At 56.1% G+C, this 26,081-nt stretch overlaps 3 protein-coding genes across 7 annotated transcripts in view; 2 read left to right on the top strand and 1 right to left on the bottom strand.

Annotated features, from left to right (window-relative positions):
- NDUFA2 (NADH:ubiquinone oxidoreductase subunit A2) overlaps nt 1-26,081 on the top strand; it is a 165,750-nt gene that overhangs the window by 20,307 nt on the left and 119,362 nt on the right. The window lies entirely within an intron of this gene.
- The window catches only part of CD14 (CD14 molecule), a 62,275-nt gene that overhangs the window by 10,042 nt on the left and 26,152 nt on the right, over nt 1-26,081 (top strand). The gene's annotated exons all lie outside the window — the stretch shown is intronic.
- STING1 (stimulator of interferon response cGAMP interactor 1) lies at nt 10,385-18,159 on the bottom strand. Of its 4 annotated transcripts, none has more exons than XM_082063612.1 (7): nt 18,000-18,159; nt 17,462-17,732; nt 16,706-16,886; nt 14,938-15,046; nt 14,542-14,780; nt 12,239-12,425; nt 10,385-10,847 (listed from the first exon to the last, which is right to left on the bottom strand). In XM_082063612.1, the coding sequence occupies exons 2-7, from the start codon at nt 17,704-17,706 to the stop codon at nt 10,654-10,656; spliced, it is 1,155 nt and encodes a 384-aa protein (XP_081919738.1). In that variant the 5' UTR covers nt 17,707-17,732; nt 18,000-18,159; the 3' UTR covers nt 10,385-10,653. The 4 variants fall into 4 exon arrangements, with proteins under 4 accessions (XP_081919738.1, XP_081919739.1, XP_081919737.1 ...); XM_082063613.1 differs by having other exon boundaries at nt 18,009-18,159; XM_082063611.1 differs by having other exon boundaries at nt 17,462-17,706; nt 18,009-18,159.

Raw genomic sequence — 26,081 nt, 5'->3', positions numbered from 1 at the left:
GAATCTCCAAAGACATAAATTTATTTTGCAACTAATTTATACAAATTGCCTTAAACTGTCTTGGTAATCACAAATATCCATCCTTCCTAAGAAGCCTTACCTAGCTTTAGCAACAAAGAAAAACTATTTTGTACTCATCTGTGTGGGTTTGTCTCCTTAGGAAGGCTTACGGACACCCGACCCTGCCTCAGTTTACCTGTCTTGTCTAATTCTAGCAACCCTCTCCGCCTCTTCGTTTATTTAAAATACGGATTCCTGGCTCTTCGGTTACCCTTCCCCCTAGCTTAACTTTTTAAATACAGCAATCAGTTTGCATTCCGGGATTAGTTCGCAGAGACTTGGTTTTACATTAAGGATTCAGAGTCTGATGTCCCTCGGTCCTCCCGCTGGGCTCAGGCGCCAGGTCCCCAGTTTTGTGCAAACAACATTCCTGCTTCAATGGCTCCTCACAACAAACACCGGCTGTGCTGCCTCGCAGGTGAAAGGGGGTTTACCCCCCCGAAGAGGCTGATCCGCCACCCCTGGAGGGCTGAACAGATGTGCAGATGTGGTGCTCAGGGACACGGGGTAGAGGTGCACTCGGCAGTGTTGGCTTTACGGTCAGACTCCATGATCTTAAAGGTCTTTTCCAGCCAAAATGTTCCTGTGATTCCACGTCCCCCTCAGAGGAGCAGCACTGGGGGGCTGCTCCCCATCTGTGCGTGCTGCAGTTGAAGAGAAGCTGCCAAATTAATGTATACTGTGATTGAGTTGTAAAAGATGTACCCATCATTAACCAATTAACGTGAGATAAATGCTTTCTGACCACCTGTGAAATGAGGGAATATTTTTCAAGCTTTAGATCCTTCTGCCTGACAAGAGGGAGACAGAATATGAAGTAATACATTGTTTAGAAGCAGAGTGCTTAGTTTATATTAACTAATAATTAACAGGTGTATTGTAAGTAAGAAACAAAATATAACTAACATAATTAATTATTTCTTAGTATAGAGGTATGTAAAAATTTTCAAAAACTGTAACGCATATGTAATAATTATGTGAATATAAGCAATGCAAGAGCATCCAGTCTTGGGAGCACTCATGGAGGATGATCCCCAGTGTTCCCCAGCGCTGATAAAATAAAGAATGCTGCTTAACAGTATAATTGACTCTGCTGTTATGTTTATTTCTCCATTTCACAGTGCCCAGCGCTGCAGGAGTTGAGTGTCCCTTGTCCTGCCAGAGCCGTGGGGAGGTTCACCCGTGGGTCTGCCCCACGGCTGCGCAGGGACTGGTGTCGCCATCTGACACGTGTTGGCAGTGATGGGCTGTGGGGTGGATGCGCTGGTGCAGCTCCAGCCTGCAGAGGTGGGGAGCACAGGGGCAGCAAACAGCGTCCAGTGCAGGGAGCCATTCTGAAATATTAAGGGCTTGAGTCTGTCGCATTCCACCTCCGCTCCTGTCCTGGCAAGTCATGGAATCACAGAATCATTTTGGTTGGAAAAGACCTTCAAGATCATCAAGTCCAACTATAACCCACCCCTGGCACTGCCCCATGTCCTGAGAACCTCATGTCCGTCTGTCCAACCCTCCAGGGATGGTGACTCCAGCACTGCCCTGGGCAGCCTGTTCCAATGCCCCACAGCCCTTTGGGGAAGAAATTGTTCCCCAGATCCAACCTCAGCCTCCCCTGGGCAACTTGAGGCCGTTTCCTCTGCTCCTGGTGCTTGTTCCTGGGGAGCAGAGCCCGACCCCCCCTGGCTCCAAGCTCCTTTCAGGCAGTTCAGAGCTCAGAAGGTCTCCCCTCAGCTCCTGTTCTCCAGCTGAACCCCCCAGGTCCCTCAGCCGCTCCCATCACACTTGTGCTCCAGCCCCTCACCAGCTCTGTTCCCTTCTCTCCACTTGCTCCAGCACCTCAAGGCCTTTCTTGGCCTGAGGGGCCCAAAACTGACCCCAGGATTCGAGGTTTTTCCTCCCCAGGTCCCAGCACAGGGACGGTCACTGCCCTGGGCCTGCTGGCCACACCAGTGCTGGTACCAGTCAGGATGCCGGTGGCCTCTTGGCCACCTGGGCACACGCTGACTCATGTTCAGTCACTGTCACTAACACCCCCAGGGCCTTTTCCTCCAGGCACTTTCCAGCTGTTCTTCCCCAAGCCTGGACCGTTCATGGGGTTGTTGTGACCCAGGTGCAGGACCCAGCACTTGGCCTTGTTGAACCTCAGACAATTGGCTTCAGCCCATGGATCCAGCTGGTGCAGATCTCTCTGTATGGCCATCCCACCCTCCAGCAGATCAACACTCCCACCCAGCTTCGTGTCATCTACAAACTGACTGAAGGTGCACTCGATGCCCCAGGGGCTGGTGTGGGGCTGGTGGCAGCAGCACTGGGGGTGCGGTGGCTGGTGCGGCGGCTGGGCCAGGCACAAGGAACGGGACATGTTTGGTCCCATGTGCGGTGCCTCATCCTGCGGCTCAAGGTCCCTCCCTCCCTTCACCTGGCCCTGGACCATGGCACTAGGACATTTGTCCTTTCGCAGCAGTGAGGCTGGAGCAGCCCCGTCCCCTGGCTGTGCCGCTGCTGGTTTCAGGTCTCTGGCCTCAGGAGGCTGTGTCCAGCCCAGGGGCTCTACCAAGAGTGGGAAAAAGAGAAAAAACATGTTCCAGACTAATTAATGCCCCTTCTCTCCCTCCTGCGAGCAGGATGTGTTTGTGCAGACATCACTGTGGGCTCTTTCCTCGGTGATCAGAGCAGCTCAGGCATCAGTGCTGGTTCGCTGGGGACAGATGGTAACTGGGAACATCCTACATCCGTGTCTGCCCTGGTTACCCCTGCTCCTAGTGCAGACCCCAGCACCAGTGGCCAGGACAGAACTGATGAGGAAAGAACAAAAAAGTCTCCCTAAAATGAACACCTTGTAGTTACCATATAAAGGCTGGAGCTGGCGGTTCCCTTGCCAGCAAGAGGCTTGGTGAAAAGCTGCCCTGTGCGGGCCCCCGAGCCACCCGTGACCCCAAACTGGCACCTTCTTTGCTTCTTGGGGCTTTAACTTGTTTTTCCCATTTCTTTGTTCACCTTTCTGTGAGCACTGCGCAGTTGTGCTGGGGACCACGCTCCATCTAACACGTGTTGGAGGTGGCACCACAGAACTACAAGCGAGACTGAGGAACTGCGAGAAATGCACATTTTGGATGCTTGGCTGACAAGTTAATTAAAAATTGGGATGTTGAGTTTTATATGTGAGTTAACCCTATGAATGCTACACCAGGCTTGTAAAGGCTGGAGGGCTTAAGGGTGTGTGTGTTATACTGGTCCCACCGAGCCCCTGGGAAGAGGAGACCAAAGGGACTGTGCAGTCAGCAGCAGCTGGACCACAAAGCAGAGGCAGTTAATTAATTAATCACCAGTTTAGGTCCAAGAGATGTGAGGGTCCAGCCGCGGCTGAAGTGCTGAGCTGCTCTTTTCCAGCTTTGCAGGGTGCCAAACTTTAACCACAGAAAGTGTGAGCTTAGAGAACCTGCCCTTTTCCTCAGCCACTTCAAACAAGCCCACATTTCAAACAGGATTTTTACTACATGAGAGGTAAATAAAGAAAAATAAATCAGTGTGATTGCAAGAGTCTTTCTTGGAGCACAACCACAACATTAGGAAAGTGCAACTTAGTTCAGGCCGCCTTTGAAAACGTGGATATTGAGAAGCAGCACTTGAGGGCAGCGCAGCGCTGTGGAACGGTCGCTGCTGCTCACCTGCGCTGGGCTCCTCGGGAAGGTGAACCCGTCCCATCCACACATGCGCTTCTCTGCAGAAGGTGACGTGCGGGTTTTCCTCCAGCGATGCACAGGAGCCTCCCTGCCTGCCGTGTGAACCCTTCTCCAATCACTTGTCTAAGCTCAGCCTCCTGAAGTGACCGCCCTGCAGCAGCTGGTTCTAAAGCATCAACATTCGCCAAGCGTTCTTTGCTCTGAACCTGCACAGTTACCAACCAATCTTTAGAAATTATATGGATATAAGATTTAAAGATATGAATAAAAGTAGGTCCTGATGAATCTTTTGAGCTGTTGTCAAGCTTCAGAAATAGCTGCCTTTGGCTTCTTCTCCCCTCCTGCCCCAGATGCAGAGGATTCTGTGTTTGCAAAGCTCTGTACAAGGAGCTGGTGAGGGGCTGGAGCACAAGTGTGATGGGAGCGGCTGAGGGACCTGGGGGGTTCAGCTGGAGAACAGGAGCTGAGGGGAGACCTTCTGATCTCTGAACTGCCTGAAAGGAGCTTGGAGCCAGGGGGGGTCGGGCTCTGCTCCCCAGGAACAAGCGCCAGGACCAGAGGAAATGGCCTCAAGTTGCGCCAGGGGAGGTTGAGGTTGGATCTGGGAACAATTTCTTCCCCAAAGGGCTGTGGGGCATTGGAACAGGCTGCCCAGGGCAGTGCTGGAGTCACCATCCCTGGAGGGTTGGGCAGATGAGGCTCTTAGGGACATGGGTTACTGACAGTGTTGGGTTAATGGTTGGATTATGATGATCTTGAGGGTCTTTCCCAACCAAAACAATTCCATGAATCTATAATTTGACCTTTTTAGACATTTAGAAAGTTTCTGCCCAAAGGCTTCAGGGCCCAAGTCATTGGGATGGGTTTGGAGCTCTCAGGGGCAGGAGCACAAACAAAGCTGAGAACATCTGCATCCTGGCACCAGTGGCTCAGGTTTTAGGGTCTGCTGGAAGATGTGTTTTGGCAGTGCCAGCATTAATATTCAAGCCACTGCATAAATTTTTAAAGAGTCAAAATTGACTGCGGGTCTCCCATTAAGAAAGAAACTTTGCAGCCAAGGTGTGTACTTGGCATAAGGCTTCAGCAGACTGCAGTTACCAGGAATGTAAGCAAAAGTGAGAAATCTCAGCACACTTTCCATGATCCAGTCGCTGACCACCAGCATTATAGGAGTTCTCTCTTTACTGCCATTGCAAGGACAAGGCCCCACAAGCACAGACAGCAAGAGGGAGAAAACCAGCATCCGGATCAGCTGCTCGGATTCACACACACGTAAGTGAGGGTATTGCCAAGGGCAGGGACCGCTGCGGTTTTGTTCTTTGGTCTGTTAAGCCACGTGTTTTTCCTTCAGCTGCTGATAATGATAAGTATATAAGCATTTTGTTCAGCGCTTGGTCAACTCCAGTTCCCACTACAAAGAGAATGAATTGAAATGACTCAGTAAGTTTTTCTGATTTTGAGCAAAGCATTGACTTGCACACAGTAAGGGGAATGCAACCTCCATAAAAATAAATCCTAAATTCACCATTCCCAAACCAAAAGACAAGAATTTGGGAGCACTGTGCTTCATCCTCCCATCCCTCTGTCCCAGACAGTTGCTGTATTCCTGCACACAGCAGGTCAGTGGGCACCGGTGGCTTTTCATCCAAGGTAAAGGAGAGGAGCAGGAGTGAAAACACTTGTAATAGGCAGAAGAACCTGCAGAAGAACCGAAGGTGAGTTTTTCTAAGTTTGTGGTAAAAGCCCAAGCACCTGCTCTACAATGGGTCTTTGAGACAGCTCACACATCAGCTACGCTGGGGTTAAAAAATAAGTCTTTGCTGTATGGAGCAGGATGAATCACCACAGGCAGTTAACAGTGATTTTTGGTCACCCAGAAGGAGAAAAGACCAAAGCGTGCTGCAGAAAGGAGTGCCCACCTCGGAGCTGGGCTTATGGACATCCAACAGCACCAACACCCTGGTGGGAACAGCCGAGGTGTGAGGAGGAGCTGTGGGAACCCTCGTCCTCGCTGCCCCCGCGCTCAGCCCGGCCGGAGGGCACAGCCACGCGGTGCCAGGCTCTGTCACTCCCTCTCGCTGTTCCTTCATCCTGAGGGCAGAGAGGAGACTCTCGGGCCATGGAGCAGTCTAGGTGTTGGGCAAAAATATCCAGTAAGAACACCCTGCTGCTGGTGGGGCTGGTTGGCTGTGACCAGATGGTCTTTAGCCCTTTGAGGCCTGGATGCCTGAGACCCAGCAGTCCTGCTGCAGAGCTGGCTGGGAAGCTCAGCTCCTCGTCCCACACATCCCACACACCCCTCACACCCCACACACCCCACACATGTCCTTGTCTCCTGGGAGGACAGCCTGGGAGAGTTGAGGTGTTCAACCTGGAGAAGGCTCCAGGGAGACCTTATTGAGGCCTTTCCGGACTTAAAAGGAGCCTAAAAGAAAGGTGGGGACAGACTTTTTAGCAGGGCCTGTTGCAACAGAACAAGGGGTGATGGGTTTAAACTAAAGGAGGGAGATTCAGGCTGGACATGAGGAAGAAATTGTTGGCCCTGAGGGTGGTGAGAGCCTGACCCAGGTTGGCCAGAGAGGTGGTGGATGAACCATCCCTGGAGACATCCCAGGCCAGGCTGGACGGGGCTCTGAGCAACCTGAGCTGGTGAAGATGTCCCTGCCATGGCAGGGGGGGCACTGGGGGAGCTTTGGAGGTCCCTTCCAACCTGAACTATTCCATGGTTCTGTGAGTCTCATCCGGTGCAGAAGCAGAGGACAAGGCAGGGCCAGAGCACCACCAGCCACCCCTCGCTGCTGCACTGAGCCCACCTGCGGGTCACCCGGGGCTCTGTGCTTGTCCAGGGACCAGCCAGACTGGGGCTCTGGGCCCTGCGTCAGTCTTGGGGCTGTGCTCCTGTTCCCATGGCTTCTGCTCGGACGGCTCGGGTTGAAGATACCCCTAAATCTGCTCATCACCCCTCGGGTCCCTGGCAGTCCCGGTGCAGTGCTGGTGCCCCTCGCACAGCCCTGCCCGCCCGGGCAGCCATGGCACCGAGGCACGGGGCATCGCTGTGCAGGGCCCTGCCCCAGCACTCGTGATGGCTGGGGACATGCGGAGCTTTAGCCCGCCCGTGGCTGTGGGCACAGCAGCGGTGAGGGCACGGTGCTCGGCAGCATGGCCAGGCTGCGGCCCCACGGCACCTTCAGCAGCCGGGGCGTCCCAAGCCAGGTCTGGAATGCTGCAATTAGCACAAAAACTCAGCAGGTTTCTGCTGTTAGGGAGCTCAAGGGGAAACTGGTTATCCACTGTTTGCCAGCTTGGGCAGCAGCTTCCACTTCCAAGGTTTGATTTTCCTGCCTGCGATCCAGCTCTGCCTGCGACTCTGCCAGCACAGGCCTGGCCTTGCTGTGTGCTTGGCCCCGGCTTTGCCCTTGAGCACGGCAGGAGCGGAGCCTTTGGCTGGCAGCACGGTCTCTGCTGGAACAAGGTTGTGCTGTCAGGTTTCCTCTGGGCTTGTGGCCGTCCCTGGGCTTGTCAGCCACCTTCAGCCCAACCTGCCTGCGGGCCGTGATGGGCAAGATAAGAAGTGACTGGATGGGAAGGGAGCAGGGCCTTGGGAAGGAGCCGGGGTTTGTGTCCCACGGGGATGCCCAGTGGATTTGTAGAATCATAGAATCACAGAATGTCCTGAGCTGGAAGGGACCCACAAGGATCATCGAGTCCAACTCCTATCCCTGCACAGGACACCCCACAGGTCACACCGTGTGTCTGAGGACGTTGTCCAGTCTCTTCTTGAACACTGTCAGGTTGGGGCCGTGACACCTCCCTGGGGAGCCTGTTCAGTGTCCAGCACCTCTGGGTGAAGAACCTTTTCCTCATGTCCAACTGACCCTCCCCGGCACATCTTCTGCCATTCCCTCAGGTCCTGCCTGTGCCCGTGTTGCTGACCGCAGCCCCGATGCCACAGCCGTGCATTTACCTCGAATCTCGGCAGGTGCCCACAGCATTTGCTCTGTGCCCTTGGCAACGCTGCTCCCAAACAAGACGCGGGTGATCAGGACCCCTGCCCACCAGCCCAGGGCCAGACCCTCAGGTGCAGGACTCTGCTCGCTGCACCCAGGGGTTTGTGTCCCACCACAAGCGGGAGGTCCATCCATCGCCTGCAGCTCCACAGCTCTGCCTCCTCCCTCCGGCCGGCGCAGCACATGGCGACAGCCTCGGCAAAGATCCCCCACAGCTCTGCAGAACAGCTGGCTCCCTGCAGCGGCCTTTGCTGCCGCAAACCCTCCCTTCACTGCCCTTTCATCTGCCATTTGTGTCTTTTGCACAGATGCAGCACCCAGAGATTAGGCTGCAGATTAAGGTTTTACTGAATCCTGGAATGGGTTCCAATTCCCACTTCCAGCGGACCAACATGCAGCCAAATCTCCTCGGAAAGCTCTGGAGCTGTGGAAAGATCTCCAATTGTGTTCTGCCGTGTGCCTGAAAGATGGAGCCCTGATATTCAGCTGGGGTGCTTCACTGGGCAGCAGCTGCCAGGTAAGAGCAGTTTTATCCTGGGAAGGAAAGCCAGGGAGAGGCAGAAGGAACTGGAGCTATTTCATGAGTGGATTTAGATGAGAGAGGAATAAGCTGTAGCCGATCCCTCTTTACTTGGGGTCATGCTGGGGGCAGAATGCCTCAGCCCAGAGCACATGTCCAGGCCAGGATAGTGGTACCAACCCATGAGGGACAGCACATGGTGTCCCACAGGGCTCACAGAGCTCTGAATGTCCCTGGAGCTACACGGGCACTGTGTGAAGGGAAGGATGTCCCTGACATTCTGTGATTGTCATTCTGTGATCCTGCTCAGCCACAAACCCCTTCACCTTGGCCTGGGAGCGACAAAAAGCCCAGTGCCCTACCGTGATCCCCACAGCTGTGCTGGCTCTGGCCTCTTGGCTGGTTTGTCACCCTGCAGTGCACCACGGTCCTCACACGGGCTGTGCGTGCTCAGAGCCGCGGAGCTGGGCTCTAGCATGAGCCATGAGGCACAGACATGGCGAGGAGCCTGAGCCGGCTGTTTAGAGCCATGGCATACCCGTCACAGAATCACAGTCACACAATGTCAGGGGTTGGAAGGGACCTGGAAAGCTCATCCAGTGCAATCCCTGCATGGAGCAGGAACACCCAGATGAGGTTACACAGGAAGGTGTCCAGGCGGGTTGGAATGTCTGCAGAGAAGGAGACTCCACAACCTCCCTGGGCAGCCTGGGCCAGGCTCTGCCACCCTCACCGGGAACAAGTTTCTTCTCATCTTTAAGTGGAACGTCCTCTGTTGCAGTTTGCACCCATTGCCCCTTGTCCTATCACTGGTTGTCACTGAGAAGAGCCTGGCTCCATCCTCCTGACACTTACCCTCTACAGGACCGGAGAGACCGCAGCCACACTGGAGAAATGGTGTCAGGGAATGTGGCTTAACTGGGGACTCCCCAGGATCCCCAAAGAGAGGCAGCAGCATCCCCCAGGATGCCTCTGTGTCCCTGGCTCCAGGCAAACCCATCCAGGCAGCTGTGAATGGCGCCAGGCACAGCACTTGTGTCACTGTCCTTAGCCAGGTAGTTGGGTTCCCTCCTCCAAGCCCCTGGACTCCACAGTCCCCTGGGGGTCTCCATGGCCCAGAGGGTGGTTACAGCTGCGTCTGGGCCTTGGTGCTGGAAGCTCAGGCTGAGTACAAGCCTCTGGGATCTCTCTGGGACTTCCTGCCAAAGTCCTGGGAGTTGGGAGGGACCAAACGTAGGGATGCTGCAACATCGGAGCCAACAGAGCTGCCTCCTGCCCCACCTTGCCTCCCAGGGCAGGACTGGCTGGCCAGATCCTCCTTCAGCTCCTGGAAAAAGGGGAAACTGAGGCACAGAGCCATGGGTACACAGCTCTGGGCCCTGCACCAAGCTCTGCCATGGGCTCTGGCAGCCTGAGGAGCCCTGAGGCCACCATTCTGTCCCATGGCACGCAGCTCTGACCACGCCATGTCACTTGTGCTTGGCTGCCTGAGGACAGCTAGCTCGCCTGCCCCATGGCCTGCCCCATGGCCTGCCCCAGGGGCACCTTTGGTATTTTGCTGTCTGCCTGGCTGGCTGGGCTAGTTGAGGGTCCTGCACCCCCAGGCATGGAGGGCTGAGCACCCAACACATGATGTCTTGCACCAGAACCCCCATGCAAACCCCCCCAGGGCTGCACCTGCCCCTTTCCCAGCGCTCCAGGGGTCTGGCACGTCCTATGGGGCTGGAGAAACACTTCTGCAGAGAGCTCGGGAGGAACGTGGGCACAAAGGGCATCAGCACAAAACTGCTGGATGGAGCAAAGGCAGGGAGGCTTCCCGCACCGTGGCACCACCAAATGTCACAGTTCCCAGGCCTGGTCTCCTCTGCTTCCCCCTCCACATCCCGAGTGGGCGGAACATGGGGATGTTTGTGTGTGACATCAGGCCGGGAGTCCCGCGCATATTCCATGTGCCATCAGAAGCCGTCAGATGGGCCAGGCCGGATGGCTGGGCGTGTTGGACCCAGCGCACATGTACACACCATGTCTGGGATTTCCAAAGCCCCTTCTGACAACACAGATGTCCAAGGGCAGACAGCACATCATGCCCAAGATTCAGGATAATGCACTTGCCCCAGAAGAAAACGCTTTATATGACACAAATCAAAGCAGATTGAAAAACAACAATTAATATACGAGATATACATAACCAAGAAGATGGGAACCGTGCCACAGGGCTGTGGTTTGAGTCAGCTGTTCCCAGTCCACGTGGTGCACAGGAGGTTTTGGTGGGGAGTTCCTGCAGGAGCTGGGGATGGCGGCCACGGGCGGCACTGGATGTGGGAGGAAGGGGCTGGGGCCGGGGAGCGGAGCCCCGAGCCGCGGTGCGGGCGGCCAGCGCTGCGGTTCAGAAGCCGTCGCTTCGCAAGGGCTGCGGCAGGTCTGACGCGCTGATCTGGAGGTTGAGCTCTGTGGAGGTGAGGGTCGTGGATGGGCTGCAGGGGCGAGTCCCCTCGTGCACGGTGTATTCCTCATAATGCTGCTGCCGCAGGTGCCAGAGCAGCTCTCTGGACAAGAAGTGGGTCTCTGCTTCACCTGACTCTGCAACAGAAGAAAGACAAAACCCATTGTCACCGGTCTGGCCCGAGGCAGCAGCCTGGGCAGGGAGCAGAGTTGTTGGGAGATGCCTCCAAAGACGCAGAATTTCCTGAGAAGTCAAAATATGCCTCTTACTTCTCCTTTCAGCATGCCAGATGAAAGAAATTGAAACAGAGAGTGCAGGAAGGAGAGCAAAAAACAGGCACTATGTGCTGGATTCCAGTAGTGCTTGTTGTGTTGGATAGAAATGCTCCTCCCCATCAGGGAGAGCGTTGAATCTCCTCTCAAAAACAAGGGGATCCATTTCAGCAAGAAGCAGCAAGCTGTTCTCCAGCCCTGCTGCTCTGGCGGAGGTGAGAAGGGGAAGGAAAGGAGGATGGTAAAGGGAAAGCCTCACTCTGTCCCATCCCCGCTCAGCAGGAACGGTGCTGAGCCCGCACACCCCAGCACCCGTCCTGCTGCCGGGGCTGCCAGCCCCAGCAGGAACAGCAGCAGTGACGGGAGCTGCTCCGTCCTCGGCAGCCCCTGTTACACCTCAGCCTTGAGGGAGCGTTCCCGCTGTCCCGGCAGAAGAGCATTTGTCTCAGGTGCCTCTGGGTATTGGACAGGGACCAGCTCTGCCAGCGTCCTCCCCACTCCCGAGACCCACAGCAAGAAATCCCTGTGTCAGGGGCAGAGACCCCCCAGGGCCATCTGAGGGTGTGGGTCAGGAATAGTGTGGCCAGCAGGCCCAGGGCAGTGACTGTCCCTGTGCTGGACACTGCTGAGGCCAAACCTCAAATCCTGGGGTCAGTTTTGGGCCCCTCAGGCCCAGAAAGGCCTTGAGGTGCTGGAGCGAGTGGAGAGAAGGGAACAGAGCTGGTGAGGGGTTGGAGCACAAGTGTGATGGGAGCGGCTGAGGGACCTGGGGGGTTCAGCTGGAGAACAGGAGCTGAGGGGAGACCTTCTGATCTCTGAACTGCCTGAAAGGAGCTTGGAGCCAGGGGGGGTCGGGCTCTGCTCCCCAGGAACAAGCGCCAGGAGCAGAGGAAACGGCCTCAAGTTGCGCCAGGGGAGGTTGAGGTTGGATCTGGGGAACAATTTCTTCCCCAAAGGGCTGTGGGGCATTGGAACAGGCTGCCCAGGGCAGTGCTGGAGTCACCATCCCTGGAGGGGTGGACAGATGGAGATGAGGTTCTCAGGGACATGGGGCAGTGCCAGGGGTGGGTTATAGTTGGACTTGATGATCCTGAAGGTCTCTTCCAACCAAAATAATTCTATGACTCTGTGTCTCTCTGTGGGAGGTGTCAGCCAAGCGCTGCACAGATCCCATCTCCTGCCCCTCGTCTGCCCTCACCCGAGGTCACTGAGGGCTGGGGGAGCCTGGGGACCCCAACCGTCCCCCGCCCGCTCACCGTCGTAGGCCACGAGCCGGTAGGTGCCCGCGCACTCCCGGGAGCCTCTCAGGATCTCCTCCAGCGTCCTGTAGAACAGCTTGGCCTGCTCCACGCGGTCCTCCCGGCTGAAGGCAGCACAGTCATCCTGGGACATGGCGTGGAGGGACTGCAGCGGGGTGGCGTACTCCACTGCGCAGTGCCAGAGCTGCGGGAGGGAGGACAGAGACGTCAGGACAGGGGCACTGAGTGTCCAGCAAAGGGCTGTCGGGGTCCCCAGTGCTGGGCAGAGACTCCTGGGCAGCTCCTGCCCTGTGCTGGTGCTGGGTACTGGACCCCGGGGATGGGGCCAGTGTCCCCCTGCCCTCAGCTGGGTACAGCTGTGCCCAAGCGCCGGGTGGGCTCCGGGAGCTGCCTCCCTCCTGTGGGTGCTGGGGTGCAGCCACTGGCTTTGCGGCACTCCCAAGCCTGGCCTGGGGAGGGGTTTTCCCCATGGAGCTTGGTCCTCCTGGAGACGCCCCTCGCCTGTGTGTGATCACACCTTCTTGGTGTGTTTCCGCTAGAGATGAGGACATCTGAGCACCCCAATGGAGAGCAGGAGAATGGAGAAGAAGACCACATTAATGTTTATAAATATATAAAGGGTGAGTGTCAGGAGGAGGGAGCCAGACTCTTCTCGGTGACAACAAATGGTAAGACAAGGGGCAATGGGTACAAAACAGAACACAAGAGGTTCCACTTAAATATGAGAAGAAACTTGTTCCCAGTGAGGGTGGCAGAGCCTGGCCCAGGCTGCCCAGGGGGTTGTGGAGTCTCCTTCTGTGCAGACATTCCAACCCGCCTGGACACCTTCCTGTGTAACCTCATCTGGGTGTTCCTGCTCCATGGGGGGATTGCACTGGGTGAGCTTTCCAGGTCCCTTCAACCCCTGACATCTGGGATTCTGTGAAATGCTGGCAAGGTGAATGCACAGCTGGAAGGAGGCTGATCAAACAAACAAGGAGAGATTTGCTAAGGCCATCAAAAATTCTGAGGAGCAGGGTTACCAGTAACTCTCATACTGGGATGAGGGGATGGCTCAGCAGATCTCTTATGCAGCTGCTTTCCCCACAGCAGATGTTGAGATTTATGGTAGGAAGGGAGGGGAGAAATAAGCAACCCAGGAGGGCAGGCCCTGTGTGGTTGGGTTCCACCTCATACTCCGGTTTGGCTGGTCTGATCTTTCTGCAACTCTCCTTTCCTTGGATAGTTTCATTAATGGTCCCATTCACTGGGGCCTTGGAATGTAGCTCCCAGTGCCAGAAATCATGACTTGGCTAAGACAAGAAGGAACAATATCCTTGCAGTGGGGGTACTGATGGCAAACTGGACAGTTTGAGAGTGTCAGAAGGACGAGGGACGGGCTCCCTGGGTGAATGCGGAGCAGCAGGAAGAGCTGCCAGCCTGGAGCACAGTCACCACAGTGACCAAGCCAGTGTCACTGCCACGTGCGCCCTCGGCATTGCCCGGCCAGCGAGCTGGGGACAGCGGGTCAGCACAGTGCTGGGCTGTGGAGCTGCTGGAGATCACTGGGTGCAAGTGACTCAGCGGGAGCCCGGCAGATGAAACAGCGTCAGTGTCTGCATCCCCACGGGGAAACCCAGCGCTGACCGCGCTTCCCTGGGAGCAGGGCCAGAAAAGAAGCCCTGCTGGGTTTAGAACCAGAAGCTGAGTGCTCAGCACCATCAAATAGCAAAGTAGGGGGAGCCAGGTGAGAAGCATCGCTCTGCTGACACCTCCACCCAGGGCTGGGTCGGCAGGACCAGGGGGTTCCCTCCTACAGGGGTGCAGGGCAGAGGCCCATCTGCCTGGAGGCGTGGAAGGAGGTGAATGCAACAGGAGGTGGAGGGATTTGGGGCTCAGCCTGGGAAAGAGGTGACTGGAGGAAGGGGAGAGTCAAATTATATAATGACTCACACAGACGTTTTCAAGCATCTCTTCATGACAAAAGGAAAAATTCACTTGTCCTGTGAGAAATGGACCCCACATCTGCTTTTTTTCTGCTCAGTTTCCTGCTGTTTTCCAGACTGAAATCAACTCCAGGAGGGGTTCAGTGAGCCCAACGTCCCCACAAGGGCTGAGCCAGGAGGAGGCAGCCAGGAGGACGGGCTGCAGGGGCCGGCACGGACAGGACCTCTCCATCTCACAGAACCTGAGAGCTGGGGGTACCTGACAGCAGAGGGAACACTGTCCTGCCCTCACAGCCGCCTCTGGGCCAGAATCTGAGGCCAGGGAGACCTTTGGGCTGAGCCATACTGACCACTCTGACGCTGCCCTCAGCCTACCTTGTTGCCTTCATCCCTGATTGCGTACAGGCTGTGTTTATAGACCCTTTTTTTGGTGCCAGCTCGGCTCAGGGTAGTTTCGGCGAGGTCTGTCAGGTACTGGATATTGCTGTCAACTTTCTCCAGGTCATCATAGACATCACAGCTCAGAGGGATCAAGATGTGGAGCTTCCAGGTCTCCTTGCATGTCAGCACGTTGGGGTTGGCTCTGCTGAATTCCTCCATTGACTTTTTCACCCCTGGTGGAAGAGAATATTGGGCAGAGGGGGCTGGTGTGAGTACAGCTGCTTTCTACCTCGGTCCCCATTCCCCTGCTGACACTGTAGAAGTGAGAGGATTGTTATCGGGAGCTATTTCTATCCATAGGCATGATAATGCAGGGAAAGAGCTACGTACGTGGCAGGACTATTTTTAGGTACCCAACGTAATAAGACCAGGCCAGCCCATGAGCGACGTTCTGCTTGGACGTCTCAAACATCTCAGACATTTCCACCGCCGAGGGCTTCTGCAGAGAGAAGGACAGACAGAGCAGTGGCGATGACAGCAGACACCAGTCAGTTCGCTATGGGGACTGCGGAGCAGCCGCCCCCGCAGCGAGATCTGAAGAGTGTAACCTCATCTGGGTGTTCCTGCTCTGGTGGGGGGATTGCACTGGATGAGCTTTCGAGGTCCCTTCCAACCCCTGACATTCTGGGATTCTGTGATTCTGAGTGACCAGCCCTGCTGGCCCTTTCACCACCCCATGGGCCAAACGTTCTCGATGGCCCACACAGCCCTGCAGATGAGGAAGCTGATGCTGGGGTGAGCTGGACACCCTCCTGCCTGCATCCTCCACTGGGACTGCGCGTCCCAGTGCAACCCGTGCATCTGCCCAGTGCTTCCAGCATGCGGGAAGAGACACCCCAGCACCCGATGGTGGCATTTCCAGGGCCTCTGCCAGCTCTGTGTGTTCATTTAGGTAGAAATGGGTGTTGAAACCCTACATGCACCTGATGGCTGCCATCCCCAAAGCACCTTTCTGTCACCTGTGTGACCCCTCTTGCCTCCCAGCTCTGCTGGGTGAAGCAGAGCCCTCCCCACGCCGCAGAGGTCCCCGGCGCTGGGCTCTGCCACCACAGCACACCTGATAATTAACCCTTTGCAGACCCCGCAGGCTGCTCTTCCCCCAAGCACCAGCTTGACTGGTGGAATTAAAACCACACTTTTTTTGTGCCACGGGAGCTATGGCTGCAGCAGGGGGTGGCCGGGTTCAGTAACGGCAGCCGGGCCCCACCAGCACGCGTGGCAGTGTGGGCCGAGATCAGCGCCTCGGCTGAGCTAACGAGAGCGTTTCTGCTGCTGCGGGGCTGTACGTGCAGGGGCAGAACATGAGGAAGGTCAACAAGGGCAAGCGTGGGGTCCTGCACCTGGGTTGGGATAACCCCCGGCACCAGGACAGGTTGGGGTGGACCTGCTGGAAAGCAGCTCTGCAGAGAATTTGAAAGTTCTGGTTGACAACAGGGTCACCATGAGCCAACAATGTGCCCTTGTGGCCAAGAGGCCAGCAGTACCTGGGGTGCATGAAGAAGAGTGTGAGCAGCAGGCTGAGGGAGGTGAACCCTCCCCCTCTGCTCTGCCCTGGTGAGGCCACATCTGCAGTTCTGGGTCCAGTTCTGGGCTCCCCAGTTTAAGGACAAGGAGTTACTGGAGGGACACAAAGATGCTGAGGGGTCTGGAGCATCTTTCTGATGAGGAGAGACTGAGAGAGCTGGGGCTGTTCAGCCTGGAGAAGCTGAGAGGCATCTTATCAATGCTTATAAATATCTCCAGGGTGGGTGTCAGGATGGACCAGACTCTGTTAGTGGTGCTCAACGACAGGGTGAGGGGCAACGGGCACAGACGGAAACACAGGAGGTTCCATCTGAACATGAGGAGAAACTTCTTTGCTGGGAGGTGCCAGAGCCTGGCCCAGGCTGCCCAGAGCGGGTGTGGAGTCTCCTTCTCTGAGACATTCAAACCCGCCTGGACGTGACCCTGTGTGATCTGCTCTGGTCACCCTGCAGGGGCTGGACTGGGGGATCTTCAGAGGTCTCTTCCAACCCCAACCAGTCTGAGATTCTGTGACTGCCTGGGGCTGCCACGCTCCCTGGGACACCCGGCTGGGCAAGAGGTGTTGGTGCCTTACGTTGAGTCCCAGCACGAAGGTGAGGAGATGGCCCAGGCTGGCCAGGACGAGGTGGAGGCCCAGCTGCCACCCATCTCCATCGAAAAGAGCCACGTGGGCTGAGCCAGAGACAAGCAACAAGGGCAGGTGCCGGTGCAGGGGGACGCAGGCGCTCAGGGCCCTCCAGAAGCTGCCGTGGTGCCTGGGTGGGAGAGGAGACAGGAGACAGGCTGGTGACCACCCACCATCCCTGTCTGCAGCACTGGCCAGGGGATGGTCCCACTGCCCTGCCAGTGCCACTGACCTTCTGGAGCAGCACAGAGCCCTGTGGGACCCTGCCCAGCACCGGGGTGCACCCAGGCTGGGGCTTCTGCAGCACCCCTGGGTCTGGGAGGGGAGCAGCTGCAATGTCACCTTGGACAGCAAGATGATGTTATCGCCAACAGCCTCGTGTCCTCTGGCAGTGGGTGAGATTGGGGCTGAGATTGGCTCCCCAGGGAAAGGGCGCACTTGGAAGGAAAGGGAGATGTCAACAGATAATGGGAGAGATGGGCAGGCAGGAGAAGGGAGAGGAGGAGAAGAAGAAGGAGGAAGAGGAAGATGAGGAACTGAGAAAGATGCAAGGCTGATGGACAGCAGCCTGTGCTGCCGGGGCACAGCAAAGCATCACCACAGAGGACACGCATGGGGTTAGAAACAAGGAACAGATCCCTCCCAACACCCAGAGGCTGCTATGCCCTTGTCCCCCCAGGAACCGGGGAGACAGCGCTGGCTCACCTGGACTGCAGGTGGAAGATCTCCTCCGCCAGGTAGCAGATGCCCTTGAGCAGCACCCCGATCTGCAGGGCCACAAAGTGGGAGATGAGGCTGCGAGCGGTGGGCGTGAGGGACTCCCCGGCGAGGCACAGCGCCGCGGTGCTCAGGGCCAGCAGCAGGTACATGGCGCGCCGTGCTCGCCCGCCCCGCGCCGTAGGGATGAGCAGGGCCGTGGGGCGGCTCGGCTGCCGCGATTCCTGAGACATCTGCAGCAGAGCGGGGTCAGGGGGGGCTGTTGTCCCCAGCAGCCACAAGGAGTGGAGAAGGGGATGCACATCGAGCACACTGAGCACCCCGGAGCACACAGCAGAGCCGACCCTCCCTTTGCAGGCTGCTGGAACGCAGCAGGTTCCATCGCGCTGCCCAGGCCACCTTGGGGCTGTCCCCGCGCCCACGTGGGCTCAGCTAGAGAGAGCCTGGGTGGCCACCCCACTCCCAAATCCATGCCAACCCCACGCCAGCCCTCCCTGCTCCGCAGCCATGGAGTCGCTCCTCTCACCACACCCACCGCAGCAGTTACCGCCGCCAGTGCTGATGCTGCGTTACTGGGCTCTGGGCTCCAGCCTGGGGGGCCACAGCTCTTCTAGACGCTGCTGCTGCAGACGGACCCAGAACCCCGGCACCGAACAGGCTGCTGGTGCCACAGGTGGAGCTGCGCGGTTCTGATAAAAATCAAAATGAAGGAAAATGAAACTGAAAATGCAGGCAGAAGCAGCAGAGCCCTCCCACACAGGTCACACACGAGGGCGTCCAGCCCATGGGGACTCCAGGCGCTGGGCAGCGCTGGGTGGATGTGGCGGGTTTCGACATCCCTGAGGTTTCACCCTGGGAAAGTCCCCACATACCTGCCAAGTCACAGCAGGGCTGATTGGAGCTGGAAGGAGGCAGGAAACCAGAATTTATTGACATTGAATTTATTAAGGGCAGCAGATTTCAAAGGTTGCATTTATTAAGCACAGCAGGTTCCAGGGGTGAAACACAAGCAAATCCCTTCTAGCAGAGAGAGTGACTCACTTGATGCAGTCTGTGTCCCCCGCAGCCCCCGGAGGTGCTGGCTGGTGACAGTGCCACGGACACTGGTGACACAGCAGTGGTTTCCTTGGCTGGGCTCTCACTGGCCAGGCAGGTCCACAAGCCTCCCATGTCCATGATTCCAGTGACCACAGACCCAGAGCAGCCCAGGTACTCCAGGCCTTTGTTGACTCTGTTGTTAGAACTGGGGTTTGCCTTCAAGCCTCCCAGGTCCCTGGTCTGAGCAGCAATCTGCAGCCGAGCAGCATCGCCCATCCTAGCGGAAGATTGTCTTGGGACACACATACACAAGTCCATAGGACCTGGTGTGATGCACCTGAGGGTGCTGGGCGAGCTGGCAGTTGACACAGCCTCTCTGATCTCTTTGAAACAACATAGCCATCAGGAGGTTCTAGTGAGTGGGAGAAGGCAAACATCACAGCCAGCTTCAAGCAGGGCCAGAAACAGTGCTTGGTGAACTACAGCCTGCCCAACCTCTCCTCTGTCCCCGGGAAGGTGATGGAGCAAATCCTCCCGGCAATCACTGCCGAGCACCCGAAGGATGAGAAGGGAACAGCCAGCAGGGATTGACAAAGGGCACGTCACACCTGACCCACCTGTGTGCCTGAGATTGAGATGATGAGATGATGGGATGATGAGATGATGGGATGATGAGATGAGATGACTGGCCGCGTGGATGAGGGGAGAACTTTCACTTCAGCAAAGCTTTCAGCACCATTTCCCGTGGCCTCTGTGAAGCCAAACTAAGTAGGTACAGGCTGGGTAAGGGTGTGACTGTCCAGAATGTGCTCTGGGTCCGGCTGCATTTGCCCAGGAACGGCTGTGGAGGCAAGGAGCATTCTGAGGGACCCTGGCAGCCCCCGCAGGCACCGTGCCGGGGGTTTCTGCGGGCTGCAGCAGGCACACAGCACGTGGATCTTGGTTCATCGTGCCCACAGGTCACATTTAATTCATGCCTTTGCAAACCCAGAGGTTGGGAGGAAGGAAGAGATGCCGGAGAGACTGGCAGCGTGCTACCTGGACTCATCTCAAGGTTATGGGACTCTGTTTCGGTGGTACCTCGGAAACCTCAGCAAACCCACTTTACAGGGATCTGCCCAGTGTCCCCAGCCTGGGCAGCACTTGTGGATACAGCCAAGGGATGGTTGATTGCTTCTTCAGCACAAAGCTTGGCTCAAACATCAAGTGAATCCCTCCCTGCTCCTGCGCTGGCTTGTCCCTGTGCCTGGTGTCACTGCCCAGCCCCGACTGGTGCTTGTGGCTGGTGGAGGTGCTGCCTGAATCCCCAGCCCTCGTCTGGCGGGTCCCCGAGCCGGGTGCCTCTCCTGCCCGGGAGCCCAGCCTCTTGCTATCAGTTCGACCTTCAGCATGCTAACAAACACCCGGTGTTTCCGTCTCTTTCACTTCTGCTCTGAGCCAGCCTTTGCCACACAGCCCCCGACCCACCTCGTACGTCAGCTGTTGCCGGGGTGCTAATCGCAATAAAAAAGCAGCGTGGAAGAGCCGTTTTGTCTGCCAGAGCCTGCAGAAGCGGATGACAAGGCTGAAGGGGGCTGAGGGTTGGAGCTAAGCGGAGTTGCACCTGCAGTTCCAGGCCAGCTGCAGACGAGGACAAAACGAGAACTGCCACTTTCTCAGCCACATCGTGTCACCTCTGCAGCACTTCGCTCCTGAACAAGCCTCCCAGCCACCCCCAGCCCCTCCAGGCTCCCTGCCACGCTGCCGATGGGACTGAGCCTATGGTGCACAGCGCGGAGCAGAGCTCTGGTGCCTGGTCCAAGAGCTGAGCCTAAACTCCAGGAATGAGATTTGAATGTCTCCAGCGGAGACATCTGCGACATCGGAGCTGGCCTGGGGATGGAGAGCCCAGCGCTGCAGCCAGCAAGAAGCAGCAGCACCACAGCTGCCGCTTTGTCCTCCCCGGCTTTATCTCTCGCTGACAATTTGCACTTCCAGATTGTGCCCGGATTGATGTTTCCTCTTTCCCTGCTTGCTGTTATTCCCTCAAGGGAAGGGGACAACAAGTCATGCATGATGCCAAAAGATATTAAATGTGTAAAGCCACCTGGCAGGTGACCTCCCCAGACCAGCGCCATGGCACTTCCAACCTGGCTAGTCTAGAGATTTGGTTGCACAAAGAAATCAACTCTCTGTGAGGCAATCTATAAATGCACCTACACTGCAGACGCCGCTGAGATTAGTAGAGGTTTTTAAACCACTAGTGTGTCAGGCAGCGTAAACCCCTCACGCACCCTGTGCCACGGCTTTTTGCTGACCACACAGCAACACGTGCACCAGCTGGTGCTTATTGCTGAAAATCACCAGACTGGCAGTGGCACAGACAGACGCACGGGCCACCCTCACCTTCCCCACGCCCCTCGTCTTGGGCCACCTGCCACCTTGGGCAGCGTCCCACCAATGCGTCGGTGGGGTGCTCCTGATTTGGACATATCACAGCAAAACCGCCTCACCGTGTTATTGGAGGCGTCCATGGCCACCTGCTGGATAACCGACCCACCAGCGCCAAACCAGTGAGCACTAACTTCCCACCCAGCTGGGCCTTACTGGTTTCCACACTGCTGCGGTGAGCGGAGACCGGCCAGGGCAGCTCGGTGGGTGGTGGGTGGGCGTCCGAATGCAGCATGGACCTCAGCACCATGTTCTAATGTTTAAAGGGTGGCTACAAAGAAGGTGGAGATGCCCTTTGTACAAGGAATCAGGTGGAAAAGACATGGGGCAATGAGTATAACTTACTCCTGGGAGATTCCAAGTGGACACAGGAGTGAATTTTTTTTTCCAATGAGAATAACCAGCCATTGGAATAATCTCCCCAGGGAACTGGTGGATTCCCCAACACTGGACACTTCTAAGATTCAGCTGGACAGGGCTGGTCCAGCTTGTCTAGACACGGCTTTTGCCAAGAAAGGTTGGACCAGTTGATCCTTGAGGTCCCTTCCAACCTGGTATTTGATGACTCATATGATCCTATGATTCCCTGCCGCTGCAAACACCTTTGCCGGCTCTGTGGGACCAGACTGGACCTCGGCTCGCTCTGCCATTGGTATCTGACTCTGCCGGGTGCAACAGAGGGAAGAATTTGTGTGAAATTGTCCGTTCGGGTGGTACCACCGGGCAGAGCACCTTTGGGGCGGCCCCAGCTGGGGCAGCCATCAGCACACCAGCTCTTCTGCTGCCCATCCATGGGGCTTCAGCGGCTCCTGGAAGAAACACCAACCAGCATGGGAAAAAAGTGCTCTCTGAGTCTGTTTTATAAAGACGTAAAGGTTTCAGCAGCTATGGAGACAAGTAATTCTCAGCTCGTGGCTGCAGGAAGGGATGCGGATCCCTTTGGCAAGAGGCAGAGCTTTCTTCTCCCTGACCTTCTGCTTCACTTCTCCACTGCTCCAGCTCCATTTTTCTAGGAGGTTATTTTCTCTGGAGTTTGATCACTGTATGCCCAGCACTGGTAAAGTGTGGCCTTTTCCCTTTTCCAGCTGTGTGTTACCTCCTCTAGGGTTATCTTTTCTCACCTTCTGACAACCAGTGATAGGACAAGGGGCAATGGGTACAAACTGGAACAGAGGACGTTCCACTTAAATTTGAGAAACAACTTGTTCCCGGTGAGGGTGGCAGAGCCTGGCCCAGGCTGCCCAGGGGGGTTGTGGCGTCTCCTTCTGTGCAGACATTCCAACCCGCCTGGACACCTTCCTGTGTAACCTCATCTGGGTGTTCCTGCTCCATGGGGGGATTGCACTGGATGAGCTTTCCAGGTCCCCTCCAACCCCTGACATTCCATGATCCTGTGATTCTGTTTGAATCCTCCCTGCTTGCTGAAACCCAGAAAAATCAGATTTAGCCAGCTAGGCTGGGAAGTTTCTACTCCTTTAAATTTTTGTGCCTTTCCTTAAGCATGTCTTTTTTTTTCCCTAGCTCGGCACTGCAACCTGACCCTGCTGAGCAAAGCCCATGGAGGGAGATGGAAAAGGAAAGGCTGGAGTCATCTGAGGACAGGGCGGGCTCGGCTGGCTCCTCCGGTGATGCTCTGCCGCTTTTTGGGCGGGTGGCGTTGGCACGGGCCGGCATTGGCAGGCGCGGGCAGCAAATCGCTCCGTGCTTCTCTCTGGAACAGAAGCGAAGAGCACAGTGGTGCCCGCACAACGAGAGACCCCCGTGCCCCCCTGCTACTGCAGGACCAGCTCTCAGAAAGGCAGAGAGCTGCAGGTGGAACATATAAAATGCCGCGCTGGGGTGCTGCGCGAGGGGCCAGCTGGTGTGGGGAGACAGCACCCGCCTGACCGGGAACGTTTGCTCCGCAGCGATGGCTGAGGAACAGCTGGGACTTTTTGGAGCAACCTCAGCCAAAAGCATCTTCTCTGGTGCTGGTGACCAGAACTCGTCCTTCTGGAGAACAGGACCAGGGTGGGATGGGAAAAAATGAATATTTTTTATTCATTGGGCAAGTGTGTGCGCTGGGGACATCTTAAATTACACCTTTAGAATTAACTGCTCTGGCATTCTCATGGGGTATGAAGCTATTGAAACTTCAGTAGCTCTGTGGCCAAACCAGCAAGCAGCTGCATGCGGCTTTCTGAACTTTGATACTTAAACTATGTATGGTGTAGTCCCACAGTCCTGTTCAAGTAAACCAAGCTACTCCTAATCCTAGATGCTAGTCTAGCAAGGCCAGGGTTAACTGTATCTCACATGGGAGTTAACACTGCATTTTTAAGAGGGTTACATGTAGTCCTTGGGGATAAGAGGTTAAAATGTGAATAGATGGGGAACTAGTTAGTAAATTAAGGCTTGAATTATGAAGTAATGTTCGATTTTTTTTAGAAGTTTAATGGTTACTGTGGTGAGATGAGTTATAGGAACACTGCAAACATCGCTTGTTCTTTAATGTTTTGTGCTACTGAATTATAGAGCACACCAGAGTATCAGAACTCAAAGCCAGGTTTGGCCCTTTCACTCGGTTTAGAATGTGGGTCAGTGCCACTGTTTGCGTGTTGGGGCAGGGGTGGGAAGAGGCTGAGAAACGCGGGACACCGGCAACAGTCACAGGTGAGGCGAAGGGAAGCAAGGGAGACAGGCAGCAGGTGGGATGTGGAATTCCTGACAAGCAGAAATGGAGAGACACGAGGCAGCTGGGTGGTGAGAAAGGGCTGCAGGCAAGGCCGCAAAGGGGAAATCTAAACAAGAAACCTCAGCAAAGCAAGAAAGGAAGGGGAAAGAGAACGTGAAAGACGTGAAAACCATGGTGCGATGGGGCAAAAAGCCAGGAGGGGAAAGCCTGACCTCGAGCTCAACCGGGCCAGGTATTCCCTGGCTCCGCTCCCTGTCGTTCAGGTTAATGTTTGCTTGTGCCTGATGGTTCCTGCATCTTACGGCGTTTCTAGACGTGTCTGAGCTGCCATGGAAAGTGTCCAACCTATTGCCACACCAGGCCAAGATCTAACTGTGAATGTTGAGGGAAACAGAGACACGGCCCAGTGTCCAACTCCCCACAGCAAGTTCACGTCACCCACCCACAGCCACAGCCGAAGCTCAAAACCTGCAACCCAGATTTGCCTTTCTGCAGCCCTCAGGGGACGGATTTTGTGAAAAACAATAAAAATTACTTTCCTACTTCCATCTCTTATCTCTTTGAGAAGTTCATGTACCTCTGGTAAAAACCAGCAGGTCATAGTTATCCCTGGTACTAAAACCACCACAAAACTATTTTCCGATCTCTTTATTTTCAAAATGGTTGATTCTCTGGGTTGAGTTTTACAATGCTCTACCAAGAGAGGACTTTTCGAAGCCTGACAAGGAAAAAGCAGCGATCCAGACTGCTTCTGTTGCTACCGGGAAGGAAAAATAATTTTCCAATCTGGGGACAAAATCCAACACTTGTTTTTCTGAGATGAGTTTAATCTTGGCTGCTGTGCAGACCTCTGAGAAGTCACAGAATCACAGAATGTCCTGAGCTGGAAGGACCCACGAGGATCATCGAGTCCAACTCCTGTCCCTGCACAGGACACCCCACAGGTCACACCATGAGGACGTTGTCCAGTCTCTTCTTGAACACTGTCAGGTTGGGGCCGTGACACCTCCCTGGGGGGCCTGTTCAGTGTCCAGCACCCTCCAGCTCCTCATGTTCAGATGCAGCCTCCTGTGTTTCAGTCTGTGCCCGTTGTCCTCACCCCGGCGTTGGGCACCACAGAACAGAGTCTGGTCCACCCTCTGACACCCACCCTGAGATACTGATCCCATTGATCAGATCCCTCTCAGCTTCTCTTCTCCAGCTCAACAGCCCCAGCTCTCTCAGTCTCTCCTCATAAGACACAGAACCCTTCAGATCGTTGGCAGCACCCAGAAACATTTTCCGATGGCCTTTTTTCTGATACAAGCTGCTTAGTCACCTGCAAACAATTCCTATTATTGTCCATACCGCTGATTTCCATGGAGATGCTGGATGGAATTAATTTTACTTCTACATTTGGCATTGGGTCTATGGACGCTGTCACTGCTGGAGAACGTTCGTCTCCCTCGGTGACACCGCTGGCCCCACGGGCACAGGGAGGGTCCTGAGTCCTGCACTCAGTCACCGAGCTCGTGCTCTTCACTCAACACTGTGTCTCCGGTACGCTCGGCAAGCACGGTGTTGTATTGGAGATACTTTGCCATGTAAATAAAAGCCTGTTCAATGGTTCAAACCTTTATTATGCAGCCACACTGTGAACTGCTGGGTGGACTCTCGGCTGAGGGAGCTGGGGCTCTGGAGCTGGAGGAGACTGAGGGGGGACTCATTCCTGGGGATCAATATGGAAAGGGGGAGTGTCAGGAGGATGGAGCCAGGCTCTTCTGGTGACAACCAGTGAGAGGACAAGGGGCAATGGGTTCAAACTGGAACACAGGAGGTTCCACTTAAATTTGAGAAGAAACTTCTTCTCAGTGAGGGTGGCAGAGCCTGGCCCAGGCTGCCCAGGGAGGTTGTGGAGTCTCCTTCTGTGCAGACATTCCAACCCGCCTGGACACCTTCCTGTGTAACCTCATCTGGGTGTTCCTGCTCCATGGGGGGATTGCACTGGGTGAGCTTTCCAGGGCCCTTCCAACCCCTGACACTCTGGGATTCTGTGGCTCTGTTCCCCCACTCTCCCAGCCCTAAAACTGCGTGACCCCCCGCCAGCCCCGTGTCTCTACCCACGGGGTCGCTGGGCCAGTGTCACCCCCGCAGGGCACCCGCTGTCACCAGCATCACTCTTGGCGCCACTTCATGTGTTCCCGGGGGTCTCTGCCTGCCCCAGCCGGGGTCACCACCGGGCGGCGCCCCACAGGCCCCAGCCCACGGCCGGGAAGGTGCCTCGGACCCTCCTGAGGCCTCAACCTCCACAACCGCGGACCTGCGGGGGCGGCGGCGGCTCCTCCCGGGCCGGCCCAGCCCCGGCCCCACGGCGGCGGCGCGGCCGGGACTTCTTCCGGTGCCGCCTTCTCGCGAGAAGCCGCCGTCACACGCGCTCGCGGACGAGGCGCGCCTCACGCAGCCGCTGTATCCTTCCGCGCTCTCCCC

This window comes from Streptopelia decaocto (genome assembly GCF_964273445.1).
Source record: "Streptopelia decaocto genome assembly, chromosome: 12".
In the NCBI taxonomy this organism is placed as follows: domain Eukaryota; kingdom Metazoa; phylum Chordata; class Aves; order Columbiformes; family Columbidae; genus Streptopelia; species Streptopelia decaocto.
The sequence above is the reverse complement of the archived record's forward strand: the minus strand, read 5'-3'. Positions and strand labels throughout refer to the sequence as shown.

Coding starts and splice junctions, on each gene's coding strand:
- STING1 (XM_082063612.1), bottom strand. CDS start 17,706: ATGTCTCAGGAATCGCGGCAGCCGAGCCGCCCCACGGCCCTGCTCATC. Junction 16,887..17,461: donor ATCTTCCACCTGCAGTCCAG/GTGAGCCAGCGC, acceptor TCTCCCACCCAG/GCACCACGGCAGCTTCTGGA. Junction 14,781..14,937: donor CCTAAAAATAGTCCTGCCAC/GTACGTAGCTCT, acceptor CTCTTCCACCAG/GGGTGAAAAAGTCAATGGAG.